The 15,317-nt window shown below is 39.4% G+C and overlaps 1 protein-coding gene across 6 annotated transcripts in view; it reads left to right on the forward strand.

The window, feature by feature from the left end:
* Positions 1-15,317, forward strand: part of LOC132826253 (disintegrin and metalloproteinase domain-containing protein 12-like) — a 350,675-nt gene that overhangs the window by 282,681 nt on the left and 52,677 nt on the right. For all 6 annotated transcript variants that reach the window (XM_060841979.1, XM_060841976.1, XM_060841980.1 and 3 more), the window contains 4 exons: positions 3,774-3,951; positions 5,241-5,330; positions 11,159-11,354; positions 13,561-13,669. In XM_060841979.1, the coding sequence (XP_060697962.1) occupies positions 3,774-3,951; positions 5,241-5,330; positions 11,159-11,354; positions 13,561-13,669 (573 nt within the window). The remainder of the gene's footprint in view (positions 1-3,773; positions 3,952-5,240; positions 5,331-11,158; positions 11,355-13,560; positions 13,670-15,317) is intronic.

Consider the following 15,317-nt stretch of genomic DNA (forward strand, 5'->3'; position numbering starts at 1 on the left):
AATTTATACTTCCAGTGTCGCTATGGCTGTGCCACTAAGAATATTTCTTTACTTATTACCTGTAATGACAGTGGGAATCTGATGAGATGACAGGTATAACATTAGAGTCTGTCTGAACATACATAACATGCATTCAGACGGAACAAAGTTCATGATGAGTGAAATCTTTAAACTGATCTGATAACTTGCATATCATGAATTTAGTTTAAATTCCACTTACTATTATATGAAGATTCAAAAATGTTCCTAGGTTTATCAGTTTCTAACTACAACAATTTATATAATGTAGTGCCTTTAACAGAAAAAATTCATCTGTATCATCATCAAACATTACATTTCTGTTGTTCAGAAAGTTTTGTTCTCAAGGTTGTCAGTTGTAATTGTAATGAAATACTTAATCTACCAATACTGTGCCTATCTTCCACAGTTTGAACAATCTGGATTCAATTAGAGGTGCACAAGAATTGACAGGAGAGAATTAGAAAGCAATGATACGTTAAGAACAAACCCAGAAATGCTGGAAACACTTAGTAGGTCAGTCAGTATCTGTGCAAAGATGTGAAATCTCCATCAGAACTTTAAAAGAATACAGATGAACTGCATTTAAAATGAAAAGAACAAAAGGAAACAAGGAAACACATATACATAATACTCACATATACATTCTCTCACAGTTTAAGTCTGCAGTTTAAATGCGAAATAAAATTCAGGTTATGCACAATGACCATTTCTGAGACATGTAATGCAGAGGTCATGTCTGTGCAGTGGCCCACAAATATTAAGACTTGACAGTTTCACAAATGGAACAGAAAATGCAAAAATGGTTTTAGGTTTTGAAACAAGGGTTAGTTGCGTTTATTAGAAAGAACTATTTTTCATAAGTTACTTTCCACATTTGTAATTATTATACGTTTTATTCAAGGATTATATAATATGCTATGTATCAAAGTTGTACTGCATAACAAGTCAAATAAATTTGACTTTTTTTTTCCCAAGCATCTGGATGGTGGCTTTTTGTCAATAGAAATCTGTTTCCATAAATGTCTTTTGATAAATCATCTTCCTCTAATTAAAATTTGTTCTAAATAACATACTTGATGCAATTCAGATGCAGTGGATGCATTGAAGTAGATGTAGGTTTTGATTTTAATTGAAGTTGTAATTCCAATGAGATAACAATACTTTTATCTCAGTTTTTATGGAATTATACTTGTGAATAAAAAGAGATGGTGAACTGAACAGATACAATGCAAATATTTAACTATTATTTTGAATTTAGTTTTGGAATATTCCCAACCCCTGATCAACATGGGCAACATGGGTTAGACAATTGGAAAAAGTGAGACAAAATTTTAAATTTCTATCTACGGTTTAAGTGGTCAGATCAGAATCTCACTTGTGAGCAGAGAGTGATCTACTTGCATGTATTAACATCTCATTAGTATCTAAGCTGACCTGATTTACATGCAGGTCAGTATTTTCCCCAAAAATGGAGAGATGGTATTGATCTCCAACATGAATTGGTACTAGGCATTTGCAGCTTCCCAGGATCTTTTCCAGGCATCTACCTTGGCCAGCATTCCCATATATCTCAGGACATGCTCTGTTAGTAGCAACAACCTGACTCTCATTACCCCCTCCCTGACTAGAGAGAGTGAAATCAGACCAGCAAAGGCTTCATTCTATCATCCTGACACATCTCAGACTCACTGATAATGAAGCTCACCTCTTCAATACTGCACTGGAGCTCACCAATACCTTCCAGACCATCTTACAAACACGGACAGGAGCTGATCTCCTGCTTAGGAATGAAGTTCACCTCAGTGCTCTTAGCTTGCTCTCTTAAGAAGAGAAACTACTTTGTGCCTAATTGATGTTCGCAGTAGCCTTTCTTTGCCTTTTAGCATGGACACAAAGCCAGGCAGCCTGTCATGTTTGGCAACAATGAACAGTCAAGGGAATGGATATGTAAAGCACCAAGTTACAACAGCAACGTACATGGCAAACACACTGCATTAGCTCAATCAAATGACCATGTATCAAAATATAATGAAAGTAGCCCTCAGTCAAGGGGGACTGTTGTCAGTTAATGGATATTGCCACAGTCAGTCAAAGGTACTGTCCAATCTCAGCAATCTCACATTGCATTGTGACCACCATCTTGTAATGCAACTGACATAATCAGTAGAAAAAGTGTTCATTTGGTCAATGTACAAGTCATTGTGATCATTGGTACCACATTGTGGAAGTATGCATCAGGTCCCCTGGAACTGCCATCATGGCTATATCCTTGTTAGCTTTCAGAACCTGCTTCATTTCAAAGGCCAGGTGCATTGCAAGGAAGGATGCTGAGAGACAAGAGCTATCCTGTGCAAACATTACTGATGACTTTATTATGGAACCCTGTGACAGACTCTAAGCATAACTATAATGCAGCCATTCTTCAACTAAGGCCATCCGGGAGCAGACGAAAGGCCTTCTGAAGATGAGGTTCCTTTCTTTGGCTCAGTTTGGGGTGGAAGCTTGCAGTACTCTCCAGACATTATACGCTGCATAACCCTTGCATGTTGTGCTCTGCATAACTGGAGCAGGTAAAGATGAGATGTGAAGGACATTGAAAAGCTGGGAGAGTGGCAGGAATGTTCCAGTGAGGAGACTGAGCAATAGGAACATCATCTTCACTGTGATAGACCAGTGCAGTGCTGGGCACAAGAAGCCAAACAGGATTTAATTGACATCGCTTCCAATAGATCTCAGTTTGATGAAGACACCATTCAGTGACATAACTTTATTGTTGTTTGAAAGACAAGCAGTCCTGTGTGCTCCCAGAAACAAATGCAGCTTTTTTTTGTTTCTTCTTTCTCCTTTCCTGTTGTTTCATAAGTTAACTTTAACAACATTTTCAGCATGTTACAATATGTAACACTTCCACATTGAACAATGATGAAATGTTATGCTATGGTGAGTGTGAGGGAAAGTGTAGCGCAGTTAAGATTAAGTAGCTTTGTTCTTGTAGCTGCAGAAACAGTGACAGTCGGTCAGGCAGGTTATAATTTAAAGTGCTAATGTATTTATGAATGTGATTTTCTGTTAGCAATGAAGTATCATCTATGCCACCTATGTACCTTCAGAAGCTTTTCTTTTTCATTCCCTCTCCACTCTGTCTACTATAAAGGGCTATTCCTGGCTGGCAGCATTTGGCTTGGTGCACAGCTGAGCTTTAAAGTTGGTGCTGTTGACACGAATATCAAAGGTGTTGTTGGCAGCAAGTACTTCTGCAAGGGCAGCACTATAGAGGTGTGCTTGTTGAGGTGAGCCATGGAGAATTGTATGAGATAATGCACTGGGGCTCTGAGTGAGAACCCCCATGAAACTTCTCGAAATCCGGTTCGCCAAGTTTTGGGAAAATTCAGCCTTTTAGCTTTGGGCATCAAGATAAGTTTTATGCAAAGTAGGCTTGTTTTAAATATTACAGCAACCATTGAGAATTGATTTGAAATATTTTAGTTATAAACATTAGTATTATGTGAAACGTTTTAATCTGCCGATGATCCCAATCTAACTTGTACATACTATAACAAATACCGCATATTGTTAGCAACGTTTTGCTGGAATCTTAGTTTTCAAACCAAATATGTTAATTAATTAGTCTTTCCTCTCTTTACAAATGTGTCCTATTCATATTTATGAAAACTGATAAAGAAGAAAGAGGATATAGCAAGTACCATTGCATTGAGTTGCACACTTAACCTTAACCCTGTTTTTCTTTTCAGATATCCTTTTCCCACAGTATTTAGCAGCTGTAGCAAGAAAGATCTGGACAGTAGCCTGGAAAAGGGAGTTGGAATGTGTCTCTTCAACATGCCAGAAGTAAAAGAGCTCTATGGTGGGCAGAAGTGTGGCAATGGTTACGTGGAAGAAGGCGAGGAGTGTGACTGTGGTGAACTCGAAGTAAGGCAATAAAAGAGGCACTGAACTTGTTCCTTAGTTGTGTACAATTTACAATTCACTCTGTGGGATGAGTGTCAAGCTTAATTCTGAGCAGAAGTTTTTCATAAAATAAGTGCAGAATAGCAATGCTTATGGCCAACATACTTAATGTAACTGTATATTGTATTAACTAGTACTATTGTAAATCACTGTTTGAACAAAAGATACAGCTGATTCTAAATCCCATGTGTGTTATCAAAATGTTCATACATGAAGTAGTAAAAACATCAATTTCTAAACCACACAACCCACACTTTGAAACATTTTGCATGCTGTCCCAGAATAATATTGTACATTATCTGCATAAACTTACAACAAAACAAGGTAAAGTTGCCATAGTCCCAGAGGACTATAGGCCTACTCTCTCATTAGAGATACAAACCCAAACTGTTGGTATCATTCTCCATTGCATTCCAGCAGTCCAGCCAAAGAAGGTGGGTTCAATTCCCACACCAGCTGATGTTACCATGAAGGACTCTTCTTCTCAAACTTGCCCTGCACTTGAGACATGATGACGCTCAGGTTAAACCAGTACTAGTTGTCTCTCTCTAATGAGAAAGCCACTCTGTGGTCTGTAGGACAATGGTGACCTTTCCTTTTACAGATAAAGCAATAGAGACAAAAATCCTGCAATGAACAATAGACACTGCAAGTAGTGGGTTAATTCACTTTTATCTGAAAGAATAGATAATGTTGGAATGAATGGCCTTCCTTTAGAGAAATAAATACAACATGCCATCTGACCATTTCCGAATAGTGGTAGTGGCAACAAAAAGTGATGCCTTTGGCCAAAGACATTGAAAACTTCTGTGTCAAGTTGTCAACTGTTCCATTAAGAAAATATTCGAGGACAGAAACGAGAGAACATAAGTTTGTACTGGGGATCAAGGTTTGGTGAGATATCTAAATTAGACATATATAGTGAGTTTGTTATGGCTTTCAGAAACGTTATCAGTCAATCAAATGAGCTAATTTATTTTATTGCATTTTCCAATCATCACTCCTATAGGATAAATGATAATCTGAATGTAGCATGCAGAATCATTCAGACAATTATATCAATAGATGACTTATTTTTTAGAAAATGGCTTAAAATTATTGAGATTTGAATCTTTCAATGTATGCAGACTGTTTTTGTGCACTGTTACCTAATAATAATTACAAGTCAAAATGTTTTCCTATTGTATTGTCTATTGATCTGATTATTGAGTATAAATGTATGGACATAAATAAATCTGCTTTTTTTTGAGGAATGTACCAACCCCTGCTGTAATGCAAGTACCTGCACTCTGAAGCCTGAAGCAGTTTGTGCTCATGGACTTTGCTGCAAAGATTGCAAGGTAACAGAATTTTTTGAGAACTTGGGTTACTTCTCCCTCAAAGAAAACAACTTTGTATCCTCAGTTTCTAAACCATGAATCTTCATATATACACATCTCTGAAGCTGAACAGAGCTTAATAGATGTGGCAGCGATACCGAATGGTAGCAACATTGTCCCGGACATGTTCGGGATGACCAATGGGATTTACTCCTTCTTTTGAGCCTCTCAGCTCATGTGAAGGAAGTTTCTCTCCAGAGATTCTAGTGCAGGATGGATAACCTTCCCAGAGAGCTGCTGACCAATCAGATCTTCATTATCAGTGAACACCATCAGCAGCAGTGACCAGAGCCAGTGCAGATGTGTAGCCATGAAGGAAGATCAGAGATAGAACCTCAGAGCTAACATAAGTGGGATGGGTTTGACAGGAGCTCCCTTTAGCGCCCCAGTGACATCAGGAAAAGGACATCCAAAAGGATGGCACTGTGGTTCAGTAGTTAGCACTGCTGCCTCACAGCTCCATAAATCCAGGTTCAAATCCAGCCTCAGATGAGTGTCTGTGTGGAGCTTGCACGTTCTATCTGTGTCTGCGTGGATTTCCTCCAGATATTCCAGTTGCCTCCCACAGTCCAAAGACTTGCAGGTTGGGTAAATTGGCCACGTTAAATTTCCATTCCTGGAGAAGGGCTTATGCCCGAAACGTCAAATCTCCTGTTCCTTGGATGCTGCCTGACCTGCTGCGCTTTTCCAGCAACACATTTTCAGCATGTTAAATTGCCCCATAGTGTCCAGGCTAGGTGGATTAGCCATGGTAATGCAGTGTTATGGGGGTGGGTCTGGGTGAGATGCTCTTCAGAGGATTGGTGTGGACTCAATGTGCTGAATGGCCAGATTTCATACTGTAGGGCTTCTAGGATGGTATGAATGTGGTGGGGTGCACTGTCCTTAACTGGAGCCCCCTGTTCTACAGGTGCCCTCAGCCATCCCACTCTACCTCCCTCTCTCTTGGCAGGCTCCAGACCAACCTGCCAGGGTATTCCTGGTGGGAGACCCACATTTAGTACCCCCACTGGCTGCTGCCTCAATGCTATTGGCTTTCAGATGAGGTCCTAAAGTGATTACTTAAGAGCCTCGATTGTTTTCCAGACAGGATGGCCATCCTCAAGCCTTCCTGATATGAACTAAATCAAAAGGAGGTAGAAAAGGAAGGCAATGGCAATCTCCCCTCCAGTTCTTCCTGCCCAATTATTTTCCACTTCCCCCCACCAACTGCCTCTAGACCACTCAGCAGAGTCATTGCTTGCCACCCACTGCATGTAAAATGATATGAAATAGAGAGTCAGGATGAACTGCACTTATCAGATAATTAATGGATGTAGAACCCAATGTAGAAACTCAATCAAAAGGTGAATGTTGCACTACATTGGTAAAGTGTTGTGCTTGCCAAGGCATTTGGATCCACGTGTGATTTTTCAAAGAGTGGACTTATAGTTTTGGTTGGAATGCCAGACCAAGCAACAAGGTGAGATGATTTTGGTTATACATAGCAATTCTGGACACAAGGTGGGTGAAGTTTGTCTCCAAATACTTTACACACCTAGATTTGTTCTTCCCAAATTTGCTGCCTCTCCACAACTTCAACCCCAAGGCATCACTGTCTTCTAAATTCAGTAAGTCATATTCCTTGTCCTTCTTCAAATTTTCAGAGTGCTGCTCCTTCATCAAAGTCACAATGTACTCTAGATACATAGATCCTTCCTTGGAGTGGAGGATACACTTAGCTATGTTAGTCACACATCTATTGGTATTCAGTCATGTAGCGGTATTGTTAAATAACTGGGAACAGCTCAATTTCTGTGGTATAGGAATGGGATATGAATATAAATAAATTAGCTCATATATATTAAAGGTGAAAGATTTGCATGCTATACATTTTAAACAGATGTCATTTCTATTATGGAAATACTCAACAGATCAAGCAACATATGTGAAGAAACAGAAATCAGCTATCGGGCCTCAGAGTCCTTCCTCAGGAAAGGAAAGCTCGATAAGGTTCCACATGGTAAACTGGTTAGTAAAATTAGATCACATGGGATCCAGGGGGAGCTATCCAATTGGATATAAAATTGGCTTGACGGTAGGAATAAAGGGTGATGGTTGACGGTTGTTTTTCAGACTGGATGCCTGTGGCCAGCCACAAGGATCAATGCTTGATGCACTGCTTTTTGTCATTCATAGTAATGATCTGGATTTGAATATAGGAGACATGGTTAGTAAATTTGCAGATTACAGCAAAATAGGGGGTTGTATAGTGGATAGTGGAGGAGATTACCTCAGAGTACAACAGGATCTGATAGGCCAGTGGGCTGAGGAGTGGCAGATGGAGTTTAATTTAAATATGTGTGAGGTGTTGAATTTTGGTAAGGCAAACCAGGGCAGGACATATAGAGGTAGGTTCCCAGGGAATGTTGCTGAACAAAGAGACCGAGGAGTGCAGGTGCATAGTTCCTTTAAAGTGGAGTCATAGTTAGACAGGATGGTGAAGAAGGCATTTGGCCTGTTTGCTTTCATTCGTCAGAACATTGAATAGAGGAGTTGGGGCTTTATAGGACATTGCCCAGACCACTTATAGAATACTGCATACAATTCTAGTTGCCTTTCTATAAGAAGGATATTGTTAAACTTGAGAGGTCACAGAGAAGATTTACAAGGACATTGCCAGGACTGAATGATTTGAGTGATAGGGAGAAGCTGAATAGAGTCATAGAGTCATAGAGATGTACAGCATGGAAACAGACCCTTCGGTCCAACCCATCCATGCCGACCAGATATCCCAACCCAATCTAGTCCCACCTGCCAGCACCCGGCCCACATCCTTCCAAACCTTCCTATTCATACACCCATCCAAATACCTCTTAAATGTTGCAATTGTACCAGCCTCCACCACATCCTCTGGCAGCTCATTCCATACACATACCACCCTCTGCATGAAAAAGCTGCCCTTTAGGTCTCTTTTATATCTTTCCCCTCTCACCCTAAACCTATGCCCTCTAGTTCTGGACTCCCCGATCCCAGGGAAAAGACGTTGTCTAGTTATCCTAACCATGCCCCTCATAATTTTGTGAACCTCCATAAGGTCACTCCTCGGCCTCCGACGCTTCAAGGAAAACAGCCCCAGCCTGTTCAGCCTGTCCCTGTCGCTGAGATCCTCCAACCCTAGCAACATCCTTAGAGGTTTATAAAATCACAAAGGGCATGGATCAGGTGAATAGCTAAGGTTTTTTTTCCTAGGCTGGGGAGTCCAAAACTAGAGGTCATAGTTTTAGGTGAGAGAGGAATGATTTAAAAAGGATTTGAGGGGTTCAGCTCTTTTTCAAATTGTAATCATCTTTAATATCTTCAAGTCTACTGAAGACTTTAAGACTCCATGATTAACTGATGAACTTCATTTACTCTTCAAATTCTGCCCAACTTACGGAGTAAATTTTGTATATTTTACTGTTCTTGTTTTCAGATTTCCAGTATCACCATTTATGTTCTTTTTGCTTGCATCTCTCTCTTCCTTTTTTTAGTTTTATTCCAAATCTTCAGAAACTAACATTTTCATCTTCTTCAAAGTGTAAATTGAACAAATGGTTCTCTTATTGTACATTGTGAGTAAGCATCACCTTCAATATCACTGCAAATGTTTTCATTGTTCTAATGGCAGTTTGAAATGCAGTAGCTTATCTACTTTGCTCTTCTGTGGTCAAGTGCAAGATGAGATCAATGTTTTAAATGTTGTGAAGTATGTGACAAGCTTTGTCAAGTTTCAGCTTTATCGGTACTGATGGTAAAGCTGATGGAAGCCTGTGTTGAAGTAGCGCCCAGGGAATGCTGCCCAATTTATTCCTGATTCACTGGGGACATCTATGGGTCAAGTTAAAGATCAGTTGTATGAGGAAAATTGTTTTTAGTTAATCTATAGTCTTTATCCATTTGATACAATACCATGTAGAGTAGCAGATTGGTATAAGTGTGTTCTAGTTCTGCAACAGAGTATGAGGTCAATGAGATAACGTTCCACCTTCCAGCTGCTACCAGGCAGAAATTCAACCATTGTGTATAGACATTTATTTGTGAAAAAGGCACAATTTTACTACCACTTAAGTTGATGGGAGGGATACAGAATATGATATATTTCCAAATTACTGGAATGTTTTGCCAGCATATGAGGGCCTCTGCTGGTGGTGCAAAGGTGGAAAATTACCCCTTAGAAGGAGAATAGAAGAAAAGATTTTAAACATACATAATGTGACCCTTCTGTATATCTTCAATCAATCTGTTTATATTGGAAATGAGGACTGTGTTTGACTTGGGGTTACATGGCATTTGTATTAATAGCAATATATGAGAAGACGCAGCCGATGATTTCATTTAATTTTAATGGCAATTATTTCCCTTATGCAAATTGACAGGAAAATCATTCCATCATCATTTTGGTAGAAATGCTGCCAAAAGTGTATGTGATGGCCCCTCAGGATGAGTATGTTATTTGGTTATGGCAAGAGACTGCACATGTTGCCTTTTAACCTGGGAGGCTGTTGTCCTGAAGCTACCACAGTTCTGGCTGGCCAAGAAATTCTCTCGTTCTTACCATCTGCCATACTTTCATCTGAAGGATTTATAAATTGCTATTCAACCTGTTTGGCCACGTTATGATACAATTTTCCTCAAGTCCTGAGGTGGGACTACAGAGGTAGGAACACGACCATGATGCAATACGACCTCCTGCGCTGTTAGAAGTGTGATTTCCACACGTGGCTTAATTCAACGCTAATTGCCATAAATTTCCCAAACTTATTTAAATAGTTTCAGTGGGTTTATTCATGTGTTCCTAACTGTCCTTAGGAGCTTATCATTAGAGAGATGTTGGGGTGGGAAATGATAGTTGCTAAAGAACTCTAAAACCTCGAGAAGCTTAAGAAGCCAGTCAGATCCCCAAATGCATGTTGTAGCCTCATTTTGTTAAAGGACATCATACCTATGATGGACATTGCTGCAATGTCTTCCTCTGAAACAACTTCTACAATGCTATTTAAACTTTCTCTCCATTGTCCTGTTGCCTTGTAACTATAGAAACCCGTCCATCTTTTTATTTCATTCTCACAATGTGGATGGCACTGATAAGCATTGCTAACTATATCTAGTTGTAGTGGGAATGTAGTTGTGGGTCAAAAGTTTGGAACTTATTTTCTGTCAGGGCTACAGATATATTTATACCACGTGGACTGCAGCAGTTCAAGAATGCTGTTCACCAACACTTTCTTGAGGGAAATTAGGGATGAACAGTAAGTGCTTCCTTTATCCACAGCCTGTGACAAAATGTGAAAATGATGGTTAAATTCCAATTCTCAAACCGCCACAGTGGAGTTGGAGTTTGTGTTTTCTATTATTTGTCAGTATTTTTGGGTTACAAGTCCAGCAACATAATACTGGCATATGTAGGATACTGTATCATTGAAGCAATAATGATGAATATGCAACACATAGGGATGAATTATCATATCTGTCTGCCACAGTTTTCATACTAGATGCAAAGAAACCTGAGAAAAATGGTCTTAAGGGCATGGGAGAGTTGTGAGAGTCTCTGCTGAGTTTACTCCCATGGTGTCACACAATTTTATTGTCTCTATTTAAATATACCCACTTTAAATTTGCTTAAAAATTTTATTGAATCTACATTAAATGTTAAGATTAACATGTACTATAAATTGATTTACACCATCATTCTGTTTTCAAACATTTAAAATACATGATGTAACTTTCAGCCCATTGATGCATTTTTTTTTGTTAATATATATTTACAGCTGAAGCCACCAGGAACCCCTTGCAGAGATTCCAGCAATTCTTGTGATCTGCCCGAATTTTGCACTGGAACAAATGCACATTGTCCAGCCAATGTGTATCTGCACGATGGGCAACCCTGTCATAAGAAGGATGGTTACTGTTACAATGGGATATGTCAGACCCATGAGCAACAGTGTATTACTCTTTGGGGACCAGGTAAATCGTGATTTTAAATCTAATACAGCATAGAATATTATTGACTGATCATTGTATGATCATTTTTGAATGTATTCAAGACAAGATTTTAAAATTGCTGTTATGGATCTGAGCCCTTTACAATGTCATATTGTATGTATAACTTAGGAGAAAATGAGGACAGCGGATGCTGGAGATCATAGTCGAAAAGGGTGGCACTGGAAAGCACAGCAAGTCAGGCAGCATCTAAGGAGCAGTAGAATTGATGTTTCAGGCATTAGCCCTTCAGGAATGTGGGGGAAGAAGCCCCCTTCCTCCAGCCACCACCCCCCTCTCATCCTAAAAATCCTGATGAAGGACTTATGCCCAAAACATCGATTCTCCTGCTCTTTAGATGCTGCCTGACCTGCTGTGCTTTTCCAGCGCTCCACTTCTCGACTCTGTATAACTTAGGAGCAGAGTAGGTCATTCAACACTTCAAGTGTGCATTGTTATTCAATAAGGTCATGACTGTTCTGATTGTATTCTGAATTCATATCTATCCCTGATAACCTTTGATTCCCTTGCCTATCTATCTCTGCCTCAAAAGGTGGTAGAAATGGTTTCATTAAATATTTTTTTAAGGTAGAGTTCCAAAGCCACACAACTCTCTGAGAAAAATGTTCTTTTCATCTCTCTTCTACTAGGATTATCCCTAATTGGAAAGCAGTGTTTCCTGGTTCTGCATTCACCAACAAACAGAAACATCCTTTCCATATTCACCTTGTCAACACCATTCAGATCTTATCAATTTCAAATAAATCATCCCTCACTCTTCAAAAGGTATAGTCAAAGAAATTGCAGCCTATCCAATCTTTCCTTGTAAAAAAGCCTGCTTATTCTATGCATCAATCTAGTAAATCTCTGCTGGACTACCTCCAACAAATTTACATCCTTCCTTAAATAAGGAGATCAAAACAGCGCACAGTATTCGAGGTGTGATCTCATCATTGCCCTGCATAATGAAGCCAAATATCCTTGCTATTACATTCATTTTCCAGCATCCCATTAACCTTCTTAATTCATTGCTGTATCTGCATACTAACACATTGTGGCTGATGCCCTAGAGCACCTCAATCTCTCTGCACCTTGAATTCTACAGTTTATGTAAAGTTTGATGTAGTGATTGGAACCATGGCCAGATGGATCTCATTGACTATGTGATTCTGTATTGGGGTTGTTAACCTGGGTCAATCAGGGAACCCTGGTTGACAGAAGGTCCCCTCAGTCGAGACACCATATACAGTGCGCACATAAATAAAGAGTGACTTGGTGATGGGATAGTGGCATCTGTGCAATTGTTTCACTTAAGGAATACTCTACTTGGTTATTCTTATGGCCAAAGTAACCAACTTCACATTTTCTGGCATTATACTCCATCTACTAAGTTCTTGCACACACTCACTAACCTATCGATATTGATCTGTATCTTTGCTATGTCATCTTCACAACACACTTTCCTACCTATCTTTGTGCCAACTGCAAATTTAGCCACAAGTCCTTCAAGTCATTGATATAAATTACAATACGTAATGGGCTCAGCACAGACCTTGAGGAACCTCACTTACTCACATCAATCTGCATACTTTCTGTTTTCATGCCTGGCATCCAATCATTCATTGTGCTAATATGTTGCCCCCTATACCATGAACTCCTACTTTACGCAATAATGTTTTATGTTCAACCTTGTCAGAAGGCTTTTGGAAATTTCTCATCCAGGAACAAATGTCTACCTAAAATAGTTGCCATTATTATAGAGGATCTTTGGAGAAATGGTTGTGCTATCTTCAGGGCTGATAATCAGCCTTTCTACACAAGGGCACAGATGTTAATGAAGTGGTATTAACTCCAGTTGGTGAGACGTTTGCAGCATATATTACCATGACGTGAACTTGAAACTAGTGAGGAATAGATGGTTCTTGACATGATTCTTTGGTTCATTTTGATCAGAGATTTTTCCAAATAGATATGAAAAGCTTAACTTCTGTACCTAATGTCCATAAATCAAATGTTATATTTATGAAATCCTTACACCAAATACATTTCTAATAAGTGAACAATATTCCTCCATAATTCACCAGTTTAGCTCTGTCATTGGTATAAGATGAAAGCTAGGTCCATTTCTTAGGACTTTGTCCATCTTGAGATGTATTCATAAAAGTAACTGAAATTATTCCAACTCCTTCAGGTGCCAAACCTGCCCCTGGAATCTGCTTTGAAAGAGTTAACTCAGCAGGTGACCCATACGGTAATTGTGGGAAGGACTCGACTGGTCTGTTTGCAAAGTGTGACATCAGGTACAAACATACATCTTGCATCTTCTCAAGACACAAACAGTTGACTGAAGACTTTTCCGCTCTGTAATTACTGTATGTAAAAACATATAAAATGTACAGAAACTTGTACAAACTTCCTGTTAGCTTTGTATTTTTCATCACTGCCTTTGGATCTACTCCCTACTTAGCACACATCACTTGGTTTTGTTATATCGGGTGACTTTATTATATACTACCTGCCCCACAATTGGAGGATTTCATCTTTGAAGTGTTAGTACCTCTTACGTGTTATGAGAATTTTAGATGAGTATAAATTTAAGTAAACTAGAGGGTGGAGGCCTGTTTTACTTTTTATTTAGCTGTGATATAACTCTTCCACCTTATTTCATCTGTGACCTAGGAACAGTGTATCTGTGAAGTGTTTTACTCTCCTACACTGTTCTTATATATATTTTTTAAACTTAAAGGCCTGTGGTAAATGATGCTGTGTTTAGAGCCATAAAATTCTGTTGTCAAGTAATGTAGTTATATTATTTGTAGTTGAAGAGTGTGGTGCTGGAAAAGCACTGCCTTCCAGGCAACATCCAAGGAGCAGGAGAATCGGCGTTTCAAGCATAAGCTGTTCATCAGGAATGAGAGAGGCTGAGAGATAAATGGGAGGGGGTGGGGCTGGGGGGAAGGTAGCTGGGAATGCGATAGGGAGATGAAGTTGGGATGAAGGTGATAGATCGGAGAGGAGGGTGGAATGGATAGGTGGGAAGGATGATGGACAGGTAGGACAGGTCATGCGGGTGGTGCCAAGTTAAAAGGTTAGATCTGGGATAAGGTGGGTGGAGGGAAAATGGGAAAACTGGTGAAACCCACATTGGATTCAATGTGGTTGGAGGGTCCCAAGGCAGAAGATGAGGCGTACTTCCTTCAGATGTCAAATGGTAAGGGTTTAACAGTGGAGGATGTCCAGGACCTGCATATCCTTGACAGAGTGGGAGGGGGAGTTAAAGTGTATGCATATGTCCTGAAGGTGTTCTCTGAAGCCTTCTGCAAGTAGGCATCCTTACTCCCCAATGTCTCTCTCCAGCATCACAGTCTTTGACTCTGATATCCAGCATCTGCAGTGCTCACTTTCTCCCTATATTATTTGTAATCAGCATTTAATTTTCCACCAGTCTTGATTTTCTACAATGACAAAATCATTATTCCTTAAAAATTAATTAAATATGTATGATGTCTTGTTCTGGCTAATCTGAGTTTACTTTACATCCATGGCATTGAAATTTCCAATGGCTCACATTAGTTCTATCTCTGTAATGATTCACTTTCTATTAGTACAATAGAGCCGTTTATCCACTTATTCGAGTTCCCAGAAAATCTTTTATAGATGTCCAACTCTGATTCCCTAATTTCTCCAGAACTTTAATGTTTTTGCCTACATTGCTGCCTGATTTTGCAAGCAGCTTAGATCAAATTACCAAAGAATAACATCAGATTTCTTTAGGAGCCAACACCAATTAGTGAAAAGACTGTTCCATTCTCCCCCAGCAGTTCAGATTGATACAGTAAAACAAAGTATTGTGGATGCTGGAGATCTGAAACAAAAAAACAGGAATTGCTGTAGAAACTCAGTAGGTCTAGCAGCATGGAGAGAAAACAGAGTCAACATTTCAAGTCC

The sequence above is a fragment of the Hemiscyllium ocellatum genome, chromosome 22, assembly GCF_020745735.1.
Source record: "Hemiscyllium ocellatum isolate sHemOce1 chromosome 22, sHemOce1.pat.X.cur, whole genome shotgun sequence".
Taxonomy (NCBI): Eukaryota; Metazoa; Chordata; class Chondrichthyes; order Orectolobiformes; family Hemiscylliidae; genus Hemiscyllium; species Hemiscyllium ocellatum.